The sequence below is a fragment of the Mustelus asterias genome, chromosome 9 (assembly GCF_964213995.1).
Source record: "Mustelus asterias chromosome 9, sMusAst1.hap1.1, whole genome shotgun sequence".
NCBI classification, from domain to species: Eukaryota; Metazoa; Chordata; class Chondrichthyes; order Carcharhiniformes; family Triakidae; genus Mustelus; species Mustelus asterias.
This window is the reverse complement of record NC_135809.1, coordinates 3,134,259-3,155,588: the sequence shown is the minus strand read 5'-3', so window position 1 is coordinate 3,155,588 and position 21,330 is coordinate 3,134,259. Positions and strand designations below refer to the sequence as shown.

Sequence of the window (21,330 nt, the reverse complement as noted above, 5' to 3'; positions counted from 1 at the left end):
CATTTCAGAAATTCATGATAAGATAGCTCGGGAAGGATGAACACAACTAAGTAAAAACTGTCAACTAAAAACATACAACTTTTAAGGGCAATAGATGTAAAAACAAGGAATGATACTTGATACACACTCAACTTTAGACTAAAGTAAGAAAACAGTGTGAACTTCAGAGCACCTCATTAGAATAATACTGGGGCCACTGGAAAGCGCAGACTGACTGCAGTAATCCCAGGAACAATGGGGAGATTAAACACAAATTGATTTACATTAACACTGCAATGGAGTTACGGTGAAAATCCCCTAGTCACCACACTCCAGCGCCTGTTCGGATACAGTGAGGGAAAATTTTAGTGTGGCCAATGCACCTAACCGGCACATCTTTCAGAATGTGGAAGGAAAGCGGAGCACCCGGAGGAAACCCATGCAGACACGGGGAGAATGTGCAAACCCCACATAGACAGTGACCCAAGCCAGGAATTGAACCCGGGTCCCTGGCACTGAGGCAGCAGTGCTAACCACTGTGCCACCGTGCTGCCCTGGCAACGAGGAGAAATGGGTGGAGGTCTAATGATGATTTTTAAAATTATGAATAGTTTGAGGGCAAATCATGAAAGGTGATTCTTTTTTGGTTGGTTGAATCGGTAACAACAAGCACCAGCTGAGGATTATCAAAATGGGGGAAGCTAGAAGAAATCTCTTCATACAAGAGGGCAAGGATAAATAAAACAGTTTAAACACAGTTGACTATCAAGGCAAAGATGACATAGTCTTTTGAAATGATATTGGATAAATACTTGAAAATTAAAATGTTCGATATGCAATGTATCTTTTGTGATTGCAAAGTACTTCATGGCCAGTGAAATACTTGTGAAGTGTAGTCACTTTGTACTGAAGGAAACAGGGCAGTACATCTCCTCTCTGCAAGCTTCCACAAACAGCATTGTGATATTGACCAGGGAATCTGACTTTTGGATGCGAGTTGAGGGGTAAGTATCAGCCAGGATACAAGGGACAATGTGGCGGTGTTCTTTTAATTTAAAAAAAGGTTTACAAAAAGTGAAAATATTCAAGGAATGCTGGACATGAATGATGGCCAGTTGTACAAGAGAATTTCCACTGGCATCAATTCAAAAATCAACATGTTTTTGCCATGTTGTATAGTAACTAAAACTATTAAATATTAATTGTCATGAATTAGCAGTATTCAATATGTCGAGGGCATTTGTACAACTAGACCTTTGGACTGGGATTTATTTTAGAAGTTAGAGGTTCTGAGGTAAATCAACAACATCGAGGCAGGCCTCAGGCCTTTCAAACACATTACCAGCGATTAACTATAGTCAGTGTTGCAAAGTCAGAAAGAGGCCAGCATACAGATAGTGCACTTCCATAATCCATACTTAATATATTCCTTTCTTTGGATTGCCATCTTGCCCTGTGGTGGAGAGGCCTCAACGCTCCGTTAATCCCGAGAGCAATGCTATCAAAAGCTAAAATTCCTGGCAGGGTCACCCTGGAAAAAAGTGCAATCCAAAACAAGTCCTCAACAGTGGATGAGGTAGAAGATGACCCTATGGTATCAACGGCTGCGATGGTGGATGAAAGTTGCAACAGTAGGGAAATCTCCAGTCATCAAGGATCCCTTGCCACTGGAATTGGACGTACCCTCTGCCAAGGACCGTGTCTGCTGATGTGCAAAGGCATTCCCATGTTCAAAGATGTCCTGCACCAGGTGTCTTCAGAGAGGAAACCAATACACCCCCGCACAGACAATCCCTGCAGCAATCAGCGGGAGGTGACGGGACCATGAGATCTACACGTTCCTAGCTTCAGACCAGCATGTAGGTGGTGGAATTTGATTCAGTCGTCTCACTCTTGGAATAGGAACAGCAGAACTTTCCGACTGCTTTTTTCATGACTGAGCAGCCGTTTTCAAGATCCACTCTGCTGGGAAAGGGCTAGAAAAGGTGCCCCAAAAATAGTCTGTTCCACAAGAACACACAAGAAATAGAAGCGGTGACCACCATACCCTTCAAGACTGCCAGCCATTCAATACGATCATGGCTGATCTATGCCAGCCTCAGCTCCTTCTCTGTGCCATTTCCCCGTCATCCACTATTCCTCAATCAATCAAATATTTATCCACCTCCATTTTAAATACTTTGAATAATCCAATCTCCACCACCCTTTGGGGCACAGAATTCCAGGGATTCACCACCCTCTGCGAGAAGAAATTTCTAATCACATCAGCTATGTCTCCTTGTTCAAGACTCTCCCACTCATGAAAACATCTCACCATCTACCCTGTTAAGCCCTCTCAGGATCTTATATGTACGAATAAGGTCACCCCTCACTCTTGTAAACTCCAAGGAATACAGAGCCAGACTAATTAGTCTTTCTTGATAGGACAACCCTCTCATTCCAGGGATTAGCCTGGTGAATCTCCGTTGGACTGCTTCCAATGTTAGCATATCCTTTATTAGGTATGGAGACCAAAACTGTACACAGTGTTCCAGGTGAGGCCTCACCAACATCAAGTACAATTGCAACAAAACCTTCCTATGTTTAAACTCCAACCCTTCTGCAATAATGCCATTTGTTTTCTTAACTCGTATTGGAGCTGCTTGCTAGCTTTCGAGATTCATGCACGTGAACACCCAGATCCCTCTGTTCTTCACTCACCTGCAATCTCTCCATTTAGATAATAATCTGCTTTTTCATTCCTCCTACCAAGTGCATGGCCTCACACTTCCCCACATTAAACTCCATTTGCCAGGTTTTCGCCCAGCCGCCCAATCTATCTGTATCCCTTTGCAGAATCACAAGATCCTCATCACAACAACCGTTTCCAATCTGGCTGTAAACCCACATCCAGCAGACTCATCTACCTGTGGTCAGAAAATCAACATTAAACTCAATCTTGAAACCTGTAATGTACGAACCCTCATGGATAATGAGCAAAGCAATCGACCGGAGAACGGCCCTGTTGCCTGTGAACTCAGGCACTTCAACATTCAAATCACTGACCTGCAAGAGACCCGAAGGGCAGCTGAGGGAAGATGATGATAGTTACACTTAATCCAGAGAGGAAAACTCGGCGATCAACCTAGGACGCATGGAATTGGATTCGCCATCAAGAACAAACTCATGAATCGACTCTTAGACCTCCCAGTTGGCATCAACAAAACATCTCATGACCCCCCGTCTACAGCTTGCCAAGAGCCAGCAGGCAACGGTCATGGGTGCCGACACCCCAATCATTGATGCCAACGATGAGTCCAAAGAAAGCTTCTGCTTCATCCCGGACACCATACTCTCCAACATCCCCAAGGAAAATAGGATCATCCTCCTGGGGGACTTCAACACCAGGATTGGAAAGGACTCCCAATTCTGGAAAGGAACCATCAGAAAGCACGGAGTGGGGAATTGTAACTGCAACAGGATTCTCCTACTCACCAGATGTGCAGAATATCCAACTTGTCATCACAGACACACTGTTCTGCCAAAAAAACAAATTCAAGAGACTCTGGAGACATCCACGATCAAATCACTGGGATATGATCGACTTCTTCATTGCCCAATCCAAGACTAAAAGGATGCTCTCAGCACCAAAGCCATGACCAATGCTGATAACTGCTGGTCAAGCCACCGCCTCATCCTCTATGCCCATCAAACTCCACCAGAAGCAGCAGCAGAAGAAGAATCAGCTCAAAAAATAAGGTCAACATTGAGCTGATTCAAGAGCCTAGCATGCTACTGGACTTCCAACAATTCCTTTTCCAAAATCTCCAAAGTGTTCATTCTAATGGAGTGGAGGGAAACTGGAAAGAGCTGAAGAAAGTCATCATCTCAAGTTGTGAAGAAAACATTGGCCACAACACCAGAAATCAGCAAGACTGGCTTGACGAGAATGACCACATCCATCCAACAGCTCATCGGCAAGAAGAGTAAAGCTCTTCGCACCTGGCAAAATGGCATAACCAGCAAGGCAAAAGTACAATAAAGATCTAGAAAAATCAAGAACCAATGGTGGACTGGGAAAGCTCAGCAGCTGTTAACTCTTCGCCAACAAACCCAACACTTGAGTCTTCTTCAGTGTTACCAAGGCAATATGTGCACCCACAACCTGGGCCTCAAACCAGTGTGGAGTAAGGATGGAATCTCGAGAGACAGAGAAAACTCAATGGACAGAAAACTTCGAAGAACTCCTAAACTGTGATACAATCATAGTAGTCAAAGGCCGGCTGTCCAGAGAAATTCATCAACATCCTCCGACTCCGCCATGACAAGAGATCAGTGACAGTCCTCACCGACAGGAATATCTGAGGTCAAGATTGGAGTCAAGCGAGGATGTGTCATCGTCTCCATCCTTTTCTCTATCTTCACCGTCACCTCCTTCAACTTGTGAGGAACAAGCTTCCCAATGGAGTGGACATTGACTAGAAGATGGATGGAAAACTTTTCAATCTCAACCGGTTGAAACCCAAGGACGAACCGACACTGCCATCACTCGTGGAACTCCTGCATGTGGGTGACATCGCCATCTCTGCTCTCTCTGAAGACAATCTCCAAGCCGTGCTTGACACCTTCACAGGAGAAGAATAATCGGTCTCAGCCTCAACCTCAAGAACATTCGAGTTCTTTATCAATCCACCCCAGGGCAAGATCCAGTCTCTCTCTCCATCAGGATCCACGGAATAATCCTCCCAAAACCTGGAATATTTCTCCTTCCTGGGAAGTCACCTCTCATCGAAAGTGGACATAAATGCAAAGATGCAACACGGTATCCAATTCACAAGCTCTGCCTTCGGACGCCTATGGTTTTAAAGTTTATTTATTAGTGTCACAAGTAAGGCTTACATTAACACTGCACTGAAGTTGCAGTGAAAGTCCCCTAGTCGTCACACTCTGGCGCCTGTTCGGGTACACTGAGGGAGAATTCAGCACGGCCAATGCACCTAACCAGCATGTCTTTTGGACTGTGGAAGGAAACCCACGCAGCCTTGGGGAGAATGTGCAGAGTCCGCACAGACAGTGGCCCAAGCTGGGAATCGAATCCAGGTCCCTGGTGCTGTGAGACAGCAGTGCTAACCACTGTGCCACCATACCGCCCCTAAGGACAAGAGTCTTTGACAACCGCAAAATTTATGCGAACACACAATCCTCGATGTACAAGGCAGTCATTCTCCCAACTCTTCCATGCCGATCAGAAGCTTGGACGATGTGTACACACCACCTGGAGAGGTACCATCAACCCCGTCTGAGATGGATTCTCTGCATCAGCTGGGAGGACAGGCGTGTTAACATCAGCGTTCCTGGAAGAGCCGACAGCACTAGCATCGAGGCCTGATCTGAAACCAACTCCGCTGGGCTGGCCATGTCCTTAGGATGTCAGAGTCCCAAATGCCAAAGCAAATCTTCTTCGCCCAGCTCAAGGAAAGTTCCCAACCAAGAAGAGGATAAAGGAAGCGCTTCAAAGACAGCCTGAAGGCTTAACTCAAGAAATGCAACATGGACATTAACTTGGGAGACTCTTGCTTAGACGAGACCAGCTTGGAGGAACATCCTGACTATCACAGATTGAAGGGACACAATTCTTCGAAGACAATCAACAACAAGGAGGAGGCCTGGGAAAGGAGCCAGAGAAAGGAATCCCAGTGATCCAGAGTCCAAGGATCAAACCCACCTCCCGGAAACACCTGCCATGTGTGCGGTCGAAGATGTAGCTCATCAGCCATGCAAGGACCCATTTATTTATGAGTGTCACAAGTAGGCCTACATTAACACTACAATGAAGTTAGTGAAAATCCCCTAGTCACCACACTCCAGCGCCTGTTCAGGTACACTGAGGGAGAATTTAGCACAGCCAATGTACCCAACCAGCATGTCTTTGAGACCCACAGAACCCATGTCTAATAACACAGAGTTTCTTCGGTGGACAATCATACTCGTTAGCGAGTGATCGACGAAGGAGAACTTCACATATTGGCAAAATGTAAAAGGAAGCTTTTTCACGTCATCAGAAACATACCCAGGTTCTGTGGCTGAACACGATGTTCTATTTTAAGACTCACTACCATGCTGTGCAGAGTGTAAAACAACCTGCTCAGAAACAAATTTAAAATCATTTTCAGACAGGTTGGGTAAACCCAGACTGTGAGAGATTATGTGGAATGGGTGATCAGACGACAGCGGTCCATTTTACCCCTCTCCCCATTTTCATTCCTATTTGAAGTTACCGATTAAAGCAGCATGCAATCCACACATGCTCATTTTACAAAGCATACAACGTCAACACCTAACTAAGTGACACTTCAGCCAATCCACACTGACTTCAGACAAAAGCAAAATACTGTGGACTCTGAAAATCTTGCACTCATCAAGACAATTCACAAGAATATCGATTCCCAGCTTGAGTCACTGTCTGTGCGGAGTCTGCACATTCTCCCTGTGTCTGCATAGGTTTTCTCCGGGTGCTCCCGTTTCCTCCCACGGTCCGAAAGACATGCTGGTTAGGTGCATTGGCCATGCCAAATTCTCCCTCAGTGTACCCAAACAGGCGCTGGAGTGTGGCGACTAGGGGATTTTCATAGTAACTTCATTGCAGTGTTCATGCAAGCCTACTTGTGGCACTAATAAATAAACTTAAACATGAACGGAACAATTCATAAGAATAGTGTGCCGATTGGTTGACAAATGGACTCTGCAAGAGGCATTGCCATGACAAATGCACCGGTTAACTTATAAATGACAGTTAACTGCCCAAGGTTTTGCTTCAAATTCAAACCAGACAGGTTGACTTTGGTCAAGGCATTGCCCTGAGTAATAACCCAGAAAATGGCTAGCGGCTATTCTGTTTAGCTGAAACAGGCACAATACATGTTTCTTTCTGCCAAAGAACAGGGCTCTATGTATATATGTAGCTTCTAGCACATGCAAATGTACCGCACTGCAAATCCAACTGATAATCCTACATTGGTTGTCAGTGTAATTCTTAGCATACTCAGGATTGTTTAGCAAATGTTGTCCAATCATGAAATCACATCTAATGCTGGACACTGTGTTTTGAGTTTTGCAAACACATGCTGGTTGGGTTGGGTATAGTCAGTAGTCTGCCTGTTGCGAACAACAGAAGGGATACATGATCCTCACCAGTCTGTGTGATATACGACCTACATACCCAGCATCACCCTGGCACTGAAATTCACATATCACATTACTCATTTGTGTGATATGCAGAACGTCATCTTGGCTTAACAGCAGAATCCTGTAAGTGGAGAATACCACTTGTGTTGTGACTGCATAGTCGCAATGTGAAATAGCTAGCTTCAGCTGTTGCTCAATTGTTTGAGATACCTGGCCTTTCCAGGGTTATCGGAGGTAGACTGGGCACTTTTCAGAACCCAAAGTGGCGGCGGCCTTGGACCCATTCATGAGTTTGCACGATACAGAGCAAGCGCGATACAGCGCAAGCAATGAATTGATCAGGGTAGTCATTATCTCACAGGATGGATGTGAAGCACTAAGCTTCCACCATGAGCAAATGGCTTGCGCCCCATTGTTACTGCTACATTCTCCTTTGCAACGCCTCTACCAGAGTCCACTTACAAACCAATCAACACTCTTTTCCCATGAAATATACATTGTTGTTCCCTTCACATTAGGTATTCTTGCAAATGTCCTGATGACTGCAAGACAAAAAGCTTTGAGATGTGTATTGCTGAAAAAAAGACAAGTTCTGTACTACCAAGCAACTAAGGTCATTTGTACAACAACAAAATAGAAATCCCCTTTCAATGGAGAAATTATTCAGTCTGGCTTTATCTCATTTTGTTCGAAAAATAATTCACATTCGCATTAGAGAAAACATTACAGACATTACCTGCTTGGTTGACTTCTTTACACCGTGGAAGATCTTCCAGGCCATTGCTGGCCCACCACTAGCTATGTGGCGCCCAACTTCAAACTCCCTTGTAACAGGGTTTCCCATCACTGCACTGGTAACATCTGCTGTTACCTTAGTAACAGTACTCTTCAACTTATTAAGCATGGACTCCATGGTTTCAGGTGAACAGCCGACCTGCAGAAATAAGGTATGAAGAGGAAATTAGTAAAAAGAAACCTCCATATATTTTCTTAGCTGTGGAGATGCCTTTGGCAACATTGCATTTAATACCAATCCCTGGATACTCAGAGGGGTCTGGTAAGCTTCATTTAGGAATTCCTTTTACAACCAAGTTGTTTTTAATATATATAAATGACTTGGAAGAAAACATAGCTGGTCTGATTAGCAAGTTTGCGGATGATACTAAGATTGCTGGAGTTGCGGATAGTGATGAAGATTGTCAGAGAATACAGCAGGATACGGATAGGCTGGAAAATTGGCAGAGAAATGGCAGATGGAATTTAATCCGGACAAATGCGAGGTGATGCATTTTGGAGGTCCAATCAGGCAGGAGCTATAAAATAAATGACATAACAATCCGGAGCACAGACACACAGGTCTGGGAGTCCAGGTCCACAGATCCTTAAAAGTGGCAGCACAGGTGGAAAAGATGGTGAAGAAAGCATATGGCACGCTTGCCTTCATCGGACAGGACATCGAGTACAAAAGTTGGCAAATTATGTTACAGTTGTATAACATTTGGAATACGGTGTCCAATTCTGATCGCCACACTACCAGAAGGATGTGGAGGCTTTTAGAAGTACAGAAAAGGTTTACCAGGATGTTGCCTGGTATGGAGGTTATTCACTACGAGGAGAGATTGAATAACCTGGGACTGTTCTCCCTGGAAAGACGGAGACTGAAAGGTGACCTGATAGAAGTTTATAAAATTATGAGGGGTATGGATAGGGTGAACAGTTGGAAGCATTTTCCCAGGGCAGAAATGACAATTACAAAGGGAGCACAAGTTCAAGGTAAGGGGGGAAAGGTTCAGTGAAGATGCACAGGGGAAGTTTCTTTTTACACAGGGTGTGGTGTGGGCCAGGAATGCACTGCCAAGTGAGGTGGTTGGCATCTAGCGAATTTAAGACTTATCTGGATAGCCACATGAACAGGCAGGGAATAGAGGGACACAGGCGGTTGATCTAGATTGGACAACATGATCGGCACAGGGTTGATGGGCCACAGGGCCTGTTCCTATGCTGTACTGTTTAAAAAAAACCTACCTTGTTAGGTCAGGTGTACAGTGTTAGTCAGACGAGGCAGAAATGCCAGATTCCCCTTCCTGAACAAGTTGCTGGGGTTGTTTTCCTTCAAGAACAGAAAGCTGAGATGAGATTTAATGGAGGTGCTCAGAATTATGAGGGTCTGGACAGAGTAGATAGAGAGAAACTATTCCCACTGGCAGGGGGTCAAGAACAAGAGGATGCCAATTAAAGGCGATTGGTACAAGAATCAAACAGAACATGAGAAAAAGCTTTTACACCCAGTGACTGATTAGGATCTGGAATGAATTGCCTGAGAGAAGGCAGATACAATCAAACTCAAAAGTGAATTAGATAATCACCTGGAGGAAAAGGATTAGCAGGATTATGGGGAAAAGGCAGGCAAGTGGGACTAACACAGTTGCTACTGCAGAGAACAGGCATGGATACAACAGGCCAAATGGCCTCATTCTATGCTCTGCTTTCTCGGATACATGGAAAAGCTCCCACAGAACTGAACCAGAGGGTTGGCTGGTTTGCTGACCAATATACATTCCTCAAGCTTCACCGAAGCTGATATTTTTCAATGCTGTTGCAGTTTATAGGAGTTTGCTGTGTGCAGATTGATTGGTGAGCTTTCCTTCATGAAAACAGTGAATTATACAACACAATCATACTGCATTGATTGTCAGATGGCCCGAGCTCAAAAAGGATGCTATGTTAACACAAGCTCTGCCTTTCTTTAAAAACAGTAAGAAGTCTCACAACACCAGGTTAAAGTCCAACAGGTTTATTTGGTCGCAAATACCATTATTTCTTTAAAAAGACACTGCAGAATCTACAATGCAAGACTGGGATAAAAGGACAGACCTGACTGCAGAACACACAACCTTTTTAAAACCCTTTAGAGAATTGGGCACAAAGAACTTGATGTTCAAAAAGATTTGAGTGATTTCCTTTTCCCCGTGAATACCATCAAAATCCAAAGGTCAGAAGCTAGCCTCAGCTGCTAACTGATTGCACTGCATGAATGATACATCTCTAACTCCAGCAGCAATTCAGTATGAGGAAGTGTTTGATTATCTAAATCTCTGTCTTTTACTCTGCAGGTTTGCTGAGCCACAGAGTCATTTACTGCAAGGAGGCTGCTACTTGGCTAATCGAGTCTACGCTCGCTCTCCAGAGTAGTCCAGTCAGTCCCACACGCCTGCTCAGTCCCCGTAGCCCTGCAAGTTTATTTCCTTAAATTATCCATCCAATTTCCTTTCAAAATCATTGTCTCTGCCTCCAACACCCTCACAGGCACCAAGGTCCAGGTCATCCTGCTGTGTAAAAAGTTCATCTCACCCTTGTACCGCTTAACAGAAACAGCTTTTATTTGTCCCCCTTCTCTATTCTTGTACACCTCTATCAAACTTCCCCAGCTCCAAGGTGAAAAGCTGCAGCTGCTCCAACCTAACCTTGGAAGTAAACCACCCCCTCCCCTCCTCAATCCCAGCACATCCATACAGGACATCCACCAGTTCCCCTTCATTTACCACACACATGACTCCTTCAAACAAACTCCAATAAATTAGTTAAACATTGGCCTGTAGTTTCTGCTTTCTGTCTCCCTCATGTTTTGAATAAAGGAGTTATATTTGCCATCTTCCAATTTAATGGAACCTTCCCCGAATCTATGAATGTTTGAAAAATTAAAACCAATGCATCAACTATCACATTAGCTACTTCTTTCAAGACCCGAAGCTGAAGTCCAGAAGGACAAAGGCAGCAGATACATGGGAACGCCACCACCTGCAAGTTTCCCTCCAAGTCACTCACCATCCTGGCTTGGAAATATATCGCTGTTCCTTCACTGGCACTGGGTCAAGTCCTGGAATTTCCTCCCTAACGACATTGTGGGTCAACCTACAGAAGATGGACTGCAACAATTCAAGAAGGCAGCTCACCACCACCTTCTCAAGGAGGACTAGGGATGGGCAATGAATGCTGGCCAGCCAGCGACGCCCATGTCCCATGAATTAATTTTTAAAACTCTTACGATCAGTCTTTATATTCTAGCTAGTTTTCTCTTGGATTCTAGCTTTTCCCTCCTGCTCAATCTTTGTTATTCTTGGATGTTCATTTATTCCACCCAATCTCCTGGGCTGCCACTTGTCGGTACGCAAATGGATGCTTTTTCTTTAAGTTTAACAGTGTCTTTGATTTTTTTTTAGTTAACCACAGATGATAGGCCCTCCCCTTGAAATTTTTCTCTCATTGGAATGTATCTATTCTACATATTCTGAAATATCTGCCACTGAACATCTATTGACCTATCCCTTAAGCATATTGGCCAGTTCACTCCAGCTAGGTCTGCTTTCATGCACTCGTAATTACCATTATTTAAGTTTAAAATACTAGTTTTGGATGCAATTTTCTCTCCCTCGAAGAGCATGTAAAATTCAATCATAGTATGATGGCTTCTCCCGAGCAGTGCCTTCACTCGAAGGTTATCAAATAATCCCATCTCGCTGCATGTAGCAGGTCCAGTATAGCCTGCCCTTGGTTGACTCTAGAACATGCTGTTCTAAGAAGCTCTCCCGCCCACTTCTACGTGAGCAACTGGTTTCAGATAAAGCTCGGCACAACACCGTGGGCCGAAGGGCCTGTTCTGTGCTGTACTGTTCTAACCCAATTACAGATTTATTTCATCCTCAGCTGTTAGATTCAGTCTACAGCACAGAAACAGGCCATTCAATTCAGCTGGTCAATGTTGGGTGTTGATACTCCACACACTCTATCTCTCTTCATCTCACTATACCAGCATATCCTTCTATTCCTTTCTTTGGAAGTGTTTAACTAATTTCCCCTTAAATGTATCAATGCTACAAACTCCAACCACTTTCTGAAGGAGCAGATTCCACATTCTGATCATCAGTGGTTGTCCCTCAAGTCAAGGACGACATTGACTCAGGGTCATGAGTTTCTGCCATGGGTCTTCGTGTGGCTGAACATCCTGATTCTCAACCCACAGATCTTGGGACACATGGGGCAGGATATCCCTCAATGTCGTGGCACCCAGAACACAGGACTGGCTTCCCTGACTTTCCTTCTCTGCTGTTACACTGCCTCATCGTGAAGAAATTTGTACTCAAGTGTGATGTGGCTTGATGGATAAGTTGCCAATTTGAACGATTGGTAGCACACTTTTCCAGTCAACGTCCATTGGCATGCTTGAAGGAGAGCTTGAATGCCTCTCTGAAATGTTTTCTTGGTCCTCCCCTGGAATGTTGACCATCTGAGAGTTGAGAAAACAGCTCCAAGCAGAGAAGATGCTTTCAGCCATTTGGACACAGTCCATTCAAGTTGATTGTGCAGGTGTTTTCCCCAATGCTTGTGGAATTGGTTTCAAGAATGACTAGCATTTGTTTGATGGTCCTACCAGTCAATCCAGACAATGTGGTGGAAACATTGTTGATGGAATTTCTCTCCACTCTTATGTGCCACTGATACATGGCCCAGGTTTCATTGTAATATATGAGTGTAGTGACAACACACTCTGTACTGCTCTGCACACTCGGGCTGTGGTCGACTTGGACAAACACTCGTCGCTGTAGCTTGCTGAAGGCTAAGCTGACACGGCTGATCCAGTGTTGGATCCGCTCATTATTAGTAGCCTTTTGAGATAGGTGGTTACAAAGGTATGGGAAACGCTCAACGTAATCTAGAGTCTCTCTTCAACATGAGAGATGGGATATTTGACTGTCTAGGTGTGGGCTGATGTGACATTTGTTTTGGCAACATTCAAGGACAGGCTGAGTTTCTTGTACGCAGGATTGAAGAGATCAAGAAATAGGAGCAGGAACAGACCACATGGCTCTCCCATTCTGCTCAGCCTCTCAATGTGATTATGGCTGATATTGGGTTTCAATCCCGCTTCCTCATATCCCTTGATTCAGAGACAAAAAATCTGTCTATCCCAGCCATAAATGTTTGATTTGATTTATTGTCACATGTATTAGTATACAGTGAAAAGCATTGTTTCTTGCACGCTATACAGACAAAGCATGCCATACATAGAGAAGGAGAGAGTGCAGAACGTAGTGTTACGGCCATAGCAAGGGTGGAAAGAAAGATCAACTTAAGGCGAGGTAGGTCCATGGCGGCACGGTAGCACAGTGGTTAGCACTGCTGCTTCACAGCTCCAGGGACCTGGGTTCGATTCCCGGCTTGGGTCACTGTCTGTGTGGAGTTTTCACATTCTCCTCGTGTCTGCGTGGGTTCCCTCCGGGTGCTCCAGTGTCCTCCCACAGTCCAAAGATGTGTGGATTAGGTTGATTGGCCAGGTTAAAAATTGCCCCTTAGAGTCCTGAGATGCGTAGATTAGAGGGATTAGCGGGTAAATATGTGGGGGTAGGGCCTGGGTGGGATTGTGGTCAGTGCAGACTCAATGGGCCGAATGGCCTCCTTCTGCACTGTAGGGTTTCTATGAAAAGTCTGACAGCAGCAGGAAAGAAGCTGTTCTTGAGTCGGTTGGCACGTGACCTCAGACTTTTGTATCTTTTTCCCGACGGAAGGTGGTGAAGAGAGTATGACCGGGGTGTGTAGGGTCCTTAATTATGCTGGCTGCTTTTCTGAGGCAGCGGGAAGTGTAGGCAGTGTCAATGGACAGGAGGCTGGTTTGAATGATGGATTGGGCTTCGTTCACGACCCTTCGTAGTTTTGTGCGGTCTTGGGCAGAGCAGGAGCCATGCCAAACTGTGATACAACCAGAAAAAATGCTTTCTATGGTGCATCTATAAAGGTTGGGGAGAGTAGTAGCAGACATGCCAAATGTCCTTGTTCTCATGAAAACCTAGAGACGTTGGTGGGCTTTCTCAACTATGTTGTCAGTATGGGATACCAGGACAGGTTGTTGGTGATCTGGACACCTAAAACCTTGAAGCTCTCGACCATTTCTATTTTGTCCCCATAGACAGGAGCATGTTCTCCTCGACACTTCCTGAAATGGATGACTATCTCCTTCGTTCTGTTGACATTGAGGGAGAGATTGTCGTTACATCAGTTCCTCAATCTCTTTCCTGTACTCCGTCCCATCATTGTTTGAAATCTAACCCACTATGGTGGGGTCATCAACAAACTTGAAAATCGAGTTGGAGTGGAATTTAGCCACACAGTCATAGGTGTATAAGGAGTATAATAGGGTGCTGAGGACACAGCCTTGTGGGGCACCGGTGTTGAGAATGATCGTGGAGGTGTTGTTGCCTATCCTTACTGATTGCGGTCTGTGGGTTCGGAAATTGAGGATCCAGTCGCAGAGGGAGGAGCCGAGCCCCAGGTCATGGAGTTTGGAGATGAGTTTCGTAAGAATAGTGGTGTTGAAGGTTGAGCTGTAATCGATAAAGAGGAGTCTGACAAAGGTGTCTTTGTTATCTAGGGGTTCCAAGGTTGAGTGGAAGGCCAGGGAGATGGCGTCAGCTGTGGACCTGTTGCAGTGGTACGTGAACTGCAGTAGATCCAGGCATTCTGGGAAAACTATTATATATATAACTAATTATATATCGACACCAGAGGGTGTTGATCTTGGATGTCAGGGAGATTATAAAATAGAACGGGGACTCTCACACAACCTTACTTGACCTCGGTGCAGATTTTGATGACAATGTTTCAGATCTTCCACTCAAGATAGTTTCGGTCATATTGTGAAGTAGTTTGAGAACAATGGAAAATTACAGCTCAGAAACAGGCCTTTTGGCCCTTCTTGTCTGTGCCAAACTAATCCCTCTGACCTGCACTTGGACCATATCCCTCCACACCCCTCTCATCCATGAACCTGTCCAAGTTTTTCTTAAATGTTAAAAGCATTTACCACTTTATCCGCCAGCTCATTCCACACTCCCACCACTCTCTGCGTGAAGAAGCCCCCCCCTAATATTCCCTTTAAACTTTTCTCCTTTCACCCTTAACCCATGCCCTCTGGTTTTTTTCTCCCCTAGCCTCAGTGGAAAAAGCCTGCTTGCATTCACTCTATCTTTACGCATCAAAATCTTATACACCTCTATCAAATCTCCCCTCAATCTTCTACGCTTCCAGGGAAGTAGTTGGAGAGGATTCTTAGAGATAGGATGTATGCGCATTTAGAAAGGAATAAACTCATTAACGATCGTCAGCATGGTTTTGTGAGAGGGAGGTCATGCCTCACTAACCTGGTGGAGTTTTTTGAAGAAGTGACTAGGATGGTTGACGAGGGAAGGGCCGTGGATGTCGTCTATATGGACTTTAGTAAAGCGGTTGACAAAGTCCCTCATGGTAGGTTGGTGCAAAAGGTTGGATCTCATGGGATAAAGGGGGAGGTGGCTAGATGGGTGGAGAACTGGCTTGGTCACAGAAGACAGAGGGTGGTAGTGGAAAGGTCTTTTTCCGGCTGGATGCCTGTGACTAGTGGTGTTCTGCAGGGCTCTGTATTGGGACCTCTGCTGTTTGTGATTTATATAAACGATCTGGAAGAAGGTGTAACTGGGGTGATCAGTAAGTTTGCGGACGACACGAAAATGGCTGGACTTGCAGATAGTGAGGAACATTGTCAGAGGCTACAGAAGGATATAGATAGGCTGGAAATTTGGGCAAAGAAATGGCAGATGGAGTTCAATCCAGATGAATGCGAAGTGATGCATTTTGGTAGAACTAACGTAGGGGGGAGCTATACGATAAATGGCAGAACCATAAAGGGTGTAGATACGCAGAGGGACCTGGGTGTGCAAGTCCACAGATCCTTGAAGGTGACGTCACAGGTGGAGAAGGTGGTGAAGAAGGCATATGGCATGCTTGCCTTTATAGGACGGGGCATAGAGTATAAAAGTTGGGGTCTGATGTTGCAGTTGTATAGAACGTTGGTTTGGCCGCATTTGGAATACTGCGCCCAGTTCTGGTCGCCACACTACCAGAAGGACATGGAGGCTTTAGAGAGAGTGCAGAGGAGGTTTACCAGGATGTTGCCTGGTATGGAAGGGCTTAGTTATGAGGAGAGATTGGGTAAACTGGGGTTGTTCTCACTGGAAAGACGGAGGATGAGGGGTGACCTAATAGAGGTGTATAAAATTATGAAAGGCATAGATAGGGTGAACGGTGAGAAGCTTTTTCCCAGGTCGGTGGTGACGTTCACGAGGGGTCATAGGTTCAAGGTGAGTGGGGGGGAGGTTTAACACGGATATCAGAAGGACGTATTTTACACAGAGGGTGGTGGGGGCCTGGAATGCGCTGCCGGGCAAGGTGGTGGAGGCGGACACACTGGGAACGTTTAAGACTTATCTAGATAGCCACATGAATGGAGTGGGAATGGAGGGATACAAAAGAATGGTCTAGTTTGGACCAGGGAGCGGCGCGGGCTTGGAGGGCCTGTTCCTGTGCTGTATTGTTCTTTGTTCTTAAAGTCCCAACCTATTCAATCTCTCTCTGTAACTCAGCTCCTCAAGTCCCGGCAACATCCTTGTGAACCTTCTCTGCACTCTTTCAACCTTATTTACATCCTTCCTGTAACGAGGTGACCAAAGGTCATCCAAATCCTTGGAGCACAATTCACAGAGCCTCACAATTTACTGAGTATTTGATTTGATTTATTATTGTCACATGTATTAACAGTGAAAAGTATTGTTTCTTGCGCGCTATACAGACAAAACATACCGTTCATAGAGAAGGAAAGGAGAGAGTGCAGAATGTAGTTCGAAGCATAGAACGAGAGTAAAAGAATTAGAAGGTATGCTGGGCACAGCTTGCAAGAAGTCACCTCGCTCCGGCGCCATCTTGGAATCTATTTGGTCAGATGGGTGAATATAACGAAAAGTTCCTGGTGTTGTTCTCGACATTTTTTTCTCTGGCAACAAAGACCTTGTTGGAGGTTCCTCTGGAAGGTCTTACGCCATAAAATGTAATTACTGACTCATCATAGTTTGAGGTTGGAGAATAATTGTTCAATTGGGGAGTTGCACTGCCATTGAAGGTGCCTTGTCAGTTTTATGCTGCAGGAAGCAGCATAAAATTAGTTATTTTGCATTTGTGATAAAGTCTGATGTCTCAATCTGCTCGACAGAAACTTTTAAAAACAAAATAAACAATTCTCCGACCAAAATATTCTCTGACCTGAGTATTTGATAAATCGATAATTCAATTCTGTGGTGTTCATTCACAAAAAGGGAGTGAAATTCAGTATATTGCCATTTCTTGACAGAACTATGCATGTCGTTTTTATGCAGGATTTCCCTTTAATTTACATCCCAACCTGCTGCTGCATTACCTTTGACGTGACATGTATTTTGAGGGATACAATAACAAATAAACAATGAAACAGAAGCAAAATACCACAGATGCTGGAAATACTGAGCAGGCCAGGCAGCATCCATGAAGAGAAACAGAAGGAGCCATCAATATCTGAATGATCTTTCATTCTGATGTTATCCTGACCTGAGGTGTTAGCTCTGTTTCTTTGGAGATAAACTATTAAGCCATGTATGTTTAAATTATTCAGGTTAACGAAACAAGCCTTTTGCGCCTGATGCATATAGAATTTAATCAACTGCCAATTTAGAACTTTTATCATTTAATAATTTAAAATTGGAGTTGTTAAAACACTTGTTGAAGAAGCAGTCTTTATTTCCGTCATGTCAAACTAAAACATGATGCAAATCAAATACCGCAATGCATCACAAATGAGGCAAATAGCGCCTTCACAATGAAAACCAAATCTGTATCTCTGTCCTCCACCTCCCATTGGGACATAGAACTTAAGAGCAGGAGTAGGCCATTCAGCCCTTCAATAAGATCATGGCTGATGTGGATGTTGGTTCAGTTCCACATTCCTGTCTGCCCCACAAACATTAATTCCCTTGTTGAACTAAAATCTATCTAACTCAGCCATAAATAAAATTAAAGACTCAGCCTCCACTGTCTATTTGTCATTCAATCCACTGGCACTCTTCCAGAATGCAAGAAATTTTGGAAGATTATAACCAATGTATCGACTATCTGTGCTTCCACTTCTTTCAAGATCTTAGGATGCAGGACATCTGGCCCTGGGGAGTTGTCAGCCTTCAGGTCTAATATTTTTCTTACCATCTTTCCCCTGGAAATGGTGATTGTTTTGAGTTCACCTCTTGATTTATTATCTTTGGGAAGTTTTCTAAGACTTGTACTGTGACGAAAGACACAAAATACACATTGAGTGCCTTTCTTCGTTTTCCATCCATTTCCAGGATCACTTTCCAGAGGACCAACGCCAGCTTTAATTACTCTTTTCCTGGAGAAACTCTCACGACCTGTTTTTATATTAGCTATCTTTCTCGCAATCTGTTTTTTGATTCTATTATCTTTTTAGTGATTCTTTGCTAGTTCTTAAAGTCTGTCCAATTCTACGGCCTACCCCTGATCTTTGCAGCTTGTTGGTGCTTCTCTCAATTTATTATCATTGACTTCCTTATTTAGCCACAGATGCTACAGCCAAATGAAAACATATCTGCTCAGGTGATAGATTTCTCCTTCCCTGGACATTAGTGTCAGATGTTGAACTTCATCCTAAATCTCAGAACCCAACAAAAAAACCTTGCATTTTATATAATACCTTCACCTCTGAACATCCCAAAACACTCTACAGCCAATGAAGTACTTTTGAAATGTAGTCACTGTGACAATGCAGCCAATTTGCACACAGCAAGCTCCCAGAAACTGCAAACAGGTCATCTGCTTTAATGATCATCATAGATCCCCTACAGTGTAGGAGGCAGCCATTCGGCCCATCGAGTCTGCACCGACCACAATCCCACTCAGGCCCTATTCCTGTAACCCCACACATTTACCCTGCTCATCCCCCGAACACTTGGGTCAATTTAGCATGGCCAATCAACCTAACCTGCACATCTTTGGACTGTGGGAGGAAACCAGAGCACCCGGAGGAAACCCACGCAGACACAGGAAGAACGTGCAAACTCTGCACAGTGACCCAAGGCCGGAATTGAACCCGGGTCCCTGGTGCTGTGAGGCAGCAGTGCTAACCACTGCGCCGCCCCAATGATGTTGGATGAGAGATAAAAATAAAATTCCCAGAAAGGAGAATCACCCTTCAGTTCTTCAAAATAGTGCTATGGTTTCTTTTACTTCCACCCAAGAGGGTAGAAACAAGGGCCCCTGTTTAATTCGTGACACCATCAGAAAGACAGTATCTTTGATGGTGCAGTACCAAGCATATTCCAAGTGTGCTTGGAAAATAGGTACAAAATTCTGAAGTGGGACTTGAAGCTATGGCATCCACCTCACATAGATAATAAAGACACTTTTGAATGGACCTACCTTGCATTCAGTTGATCTTTCTCTACACCCTAGCTATGACTGTAACACTACATTCTGCACTCTCTCCTTCCCTTCTCAATGAACGATATGCTCTGTCTCAATAGCATGCAAGAAACAATACTTTTCACTGTACACTAATACGTGTGACAATAATAAATCAAATCAAAGGGAATTGTCTTGTGAGGAAAGGTTGAGCAAGTAGGGCCAATGTACACATAGGAGTTTAGAAAAAAAGAGATGAGAGTGCTGTCCACTGAGCCACAGCTGATAACCTCCCAGTTCCAGGTCTTTGGCCCCACTCCCTGGGCTCTCATTCTGTCCCCCACAGACCCTATTCCACACAGACTTCCCCCCAGTCTGTATTGTCAATGCTGGCTCCCAGATCCAAGTGGATGTGTCTCTCTCAGAGCCCAGTCTCAGTACTCACAGTGCCAGCTCCCTGTGACTCAGCCCCTGGCTCAGTCTCTGTCACAGTGTCCACCCTGCTTACCCCTGACAGCCCCGCTCCCGGCTCCGCCTGCCTGCCTGCCCCTCTCTCTCGAACCGGGCCCGGCCTCCCCCTCGGGCCTAGGCCCCGGCCCAGCCCCGCCGCCGGTTAGACAGTCAAGCGGTCTTACCTGAGCCCTCCGGGCGGTTGGATTGTCAGTGAGCGGCTGAGATTCCGGGCCCGCGCGGCCCTCCCTGCCGGAGTCAGAGACTGAATCCCCGGCGAGCTCACAGCCCCTCCGCCATCACACTGCCCAGCCCCCACCCCACTACCTCACTTCCGCTTCCGCTCACACCTGCCCTCAAGGGGCGGGGCTACAGGTACAGGAAGGTCGAGACCCCGCCCCCCCATCGTCCAGGTACCAATAAATGGTCCAGGTACCACCCTATGCTCCAGGGGGCTCGACATGGGTTCACACTCTCCCCCTTGCACCGCCCTGAGAGTATGAGGAAATTGGTCTTTTCGGACTGGGACGGTGGAATGTTTGCAATTCTTCAGTCCTCTGCCACCACCCTGGAGTCGAAGGAAGAACGAAAAATTAGGGCCACCCTTGTACGGTTTACAAGTCCACAGAAGACTTTTTAGTTAATTTATTGGTGTTACAAGTCAGCTTACGTTAACACTGCAATGAAATCACTGTGAAAATCCCTTAGTCGCCACATTCCAGTGCCTGGTCGGGTACACTGAGGGAGAATTTAGCGTGGCCAATGCACCTAACCCACACGTCTTTCGGACTGTGGAAGGAAACCGGAGCAACCGGAGGAAATCCACACAAACATTGGGAGAATGTGCAAACTCCAACCATACAGTAACTGCTGCGAAGTTGAGTTTGAGAACTTGATGTTGGGAAAGATGTAAAGAGTGCAAAAATGCTGGTGGGAAACAAAACATTATGTGCTCCCTTTAAAAGCTAGTATACTGTTTCAGTGTTTGGAGCTTTGAAATGCATGGGGAAAAGAGAGACCAGACTAAAACATTTGTATCAAAGGCCAGGCAGCAGGCTTCAGGTATTTGAATGTTTTTGAATTCAGCCCATCAATTTAAAGCAGACACTCCAATACCAAGAACCTCTCCCATTTGAATTTGATGGCGTTGACAAGATCAGACCTTTATAGGACGGGACAGAGAGTATAAAAGTTGGGGTCTGATGTTGCAGCTGTATAGAACGTTGGTTCGGCCGCATTTGGAATACTGCGCCCAGTTCTGGTCGCCACACTACCAGAAGTGGAGGCTTTCGAAAGAGTGCAGAGGAGGTTTACCAGGATGCTGCCTGGTACGGAAGGGCTTAGTTATGAGGAGAGATTGGGTAAACTGGGGTTGTTCTCACTGGAAAGACGGAGGATGAGGGGTGACCTAATAGAGGTGTATAAAATTATGAA

General features: G+C 45.1%; 1 protein-coding gene across 1 annotated transcript in view; it reads right to left on the bottom strand.

Moving 5' to 3' along the window:
* scyl2 (SCY1 like pseudokinase 2) overlaps positions 1-20,229 on the bottom strand; it is a 67,821-nt gene extending 47,592 nt beyond the window's left edge. Inside the window, exons 1-2 of the mRNA XM_078219519.1 lie at positions 20,082-20,229; positions 7,880-8,077 (exon numbers count right to left, since the gene is read on the bottom strand). Coding sequence (XP_078075645.1) covers positions 7,880-8,056 — 177 coding nt within the window. The 5' untranslated portion in view covers positions 8,057-8,077; positions 20,082-20,229. The remainder of the gene's footprint in view (positions 1-7,879; positions 8,078-20,081) is intronic.
* Between the last annotated feature and the right edge of the window lie 1,101 nt (positions 20,230-21,330).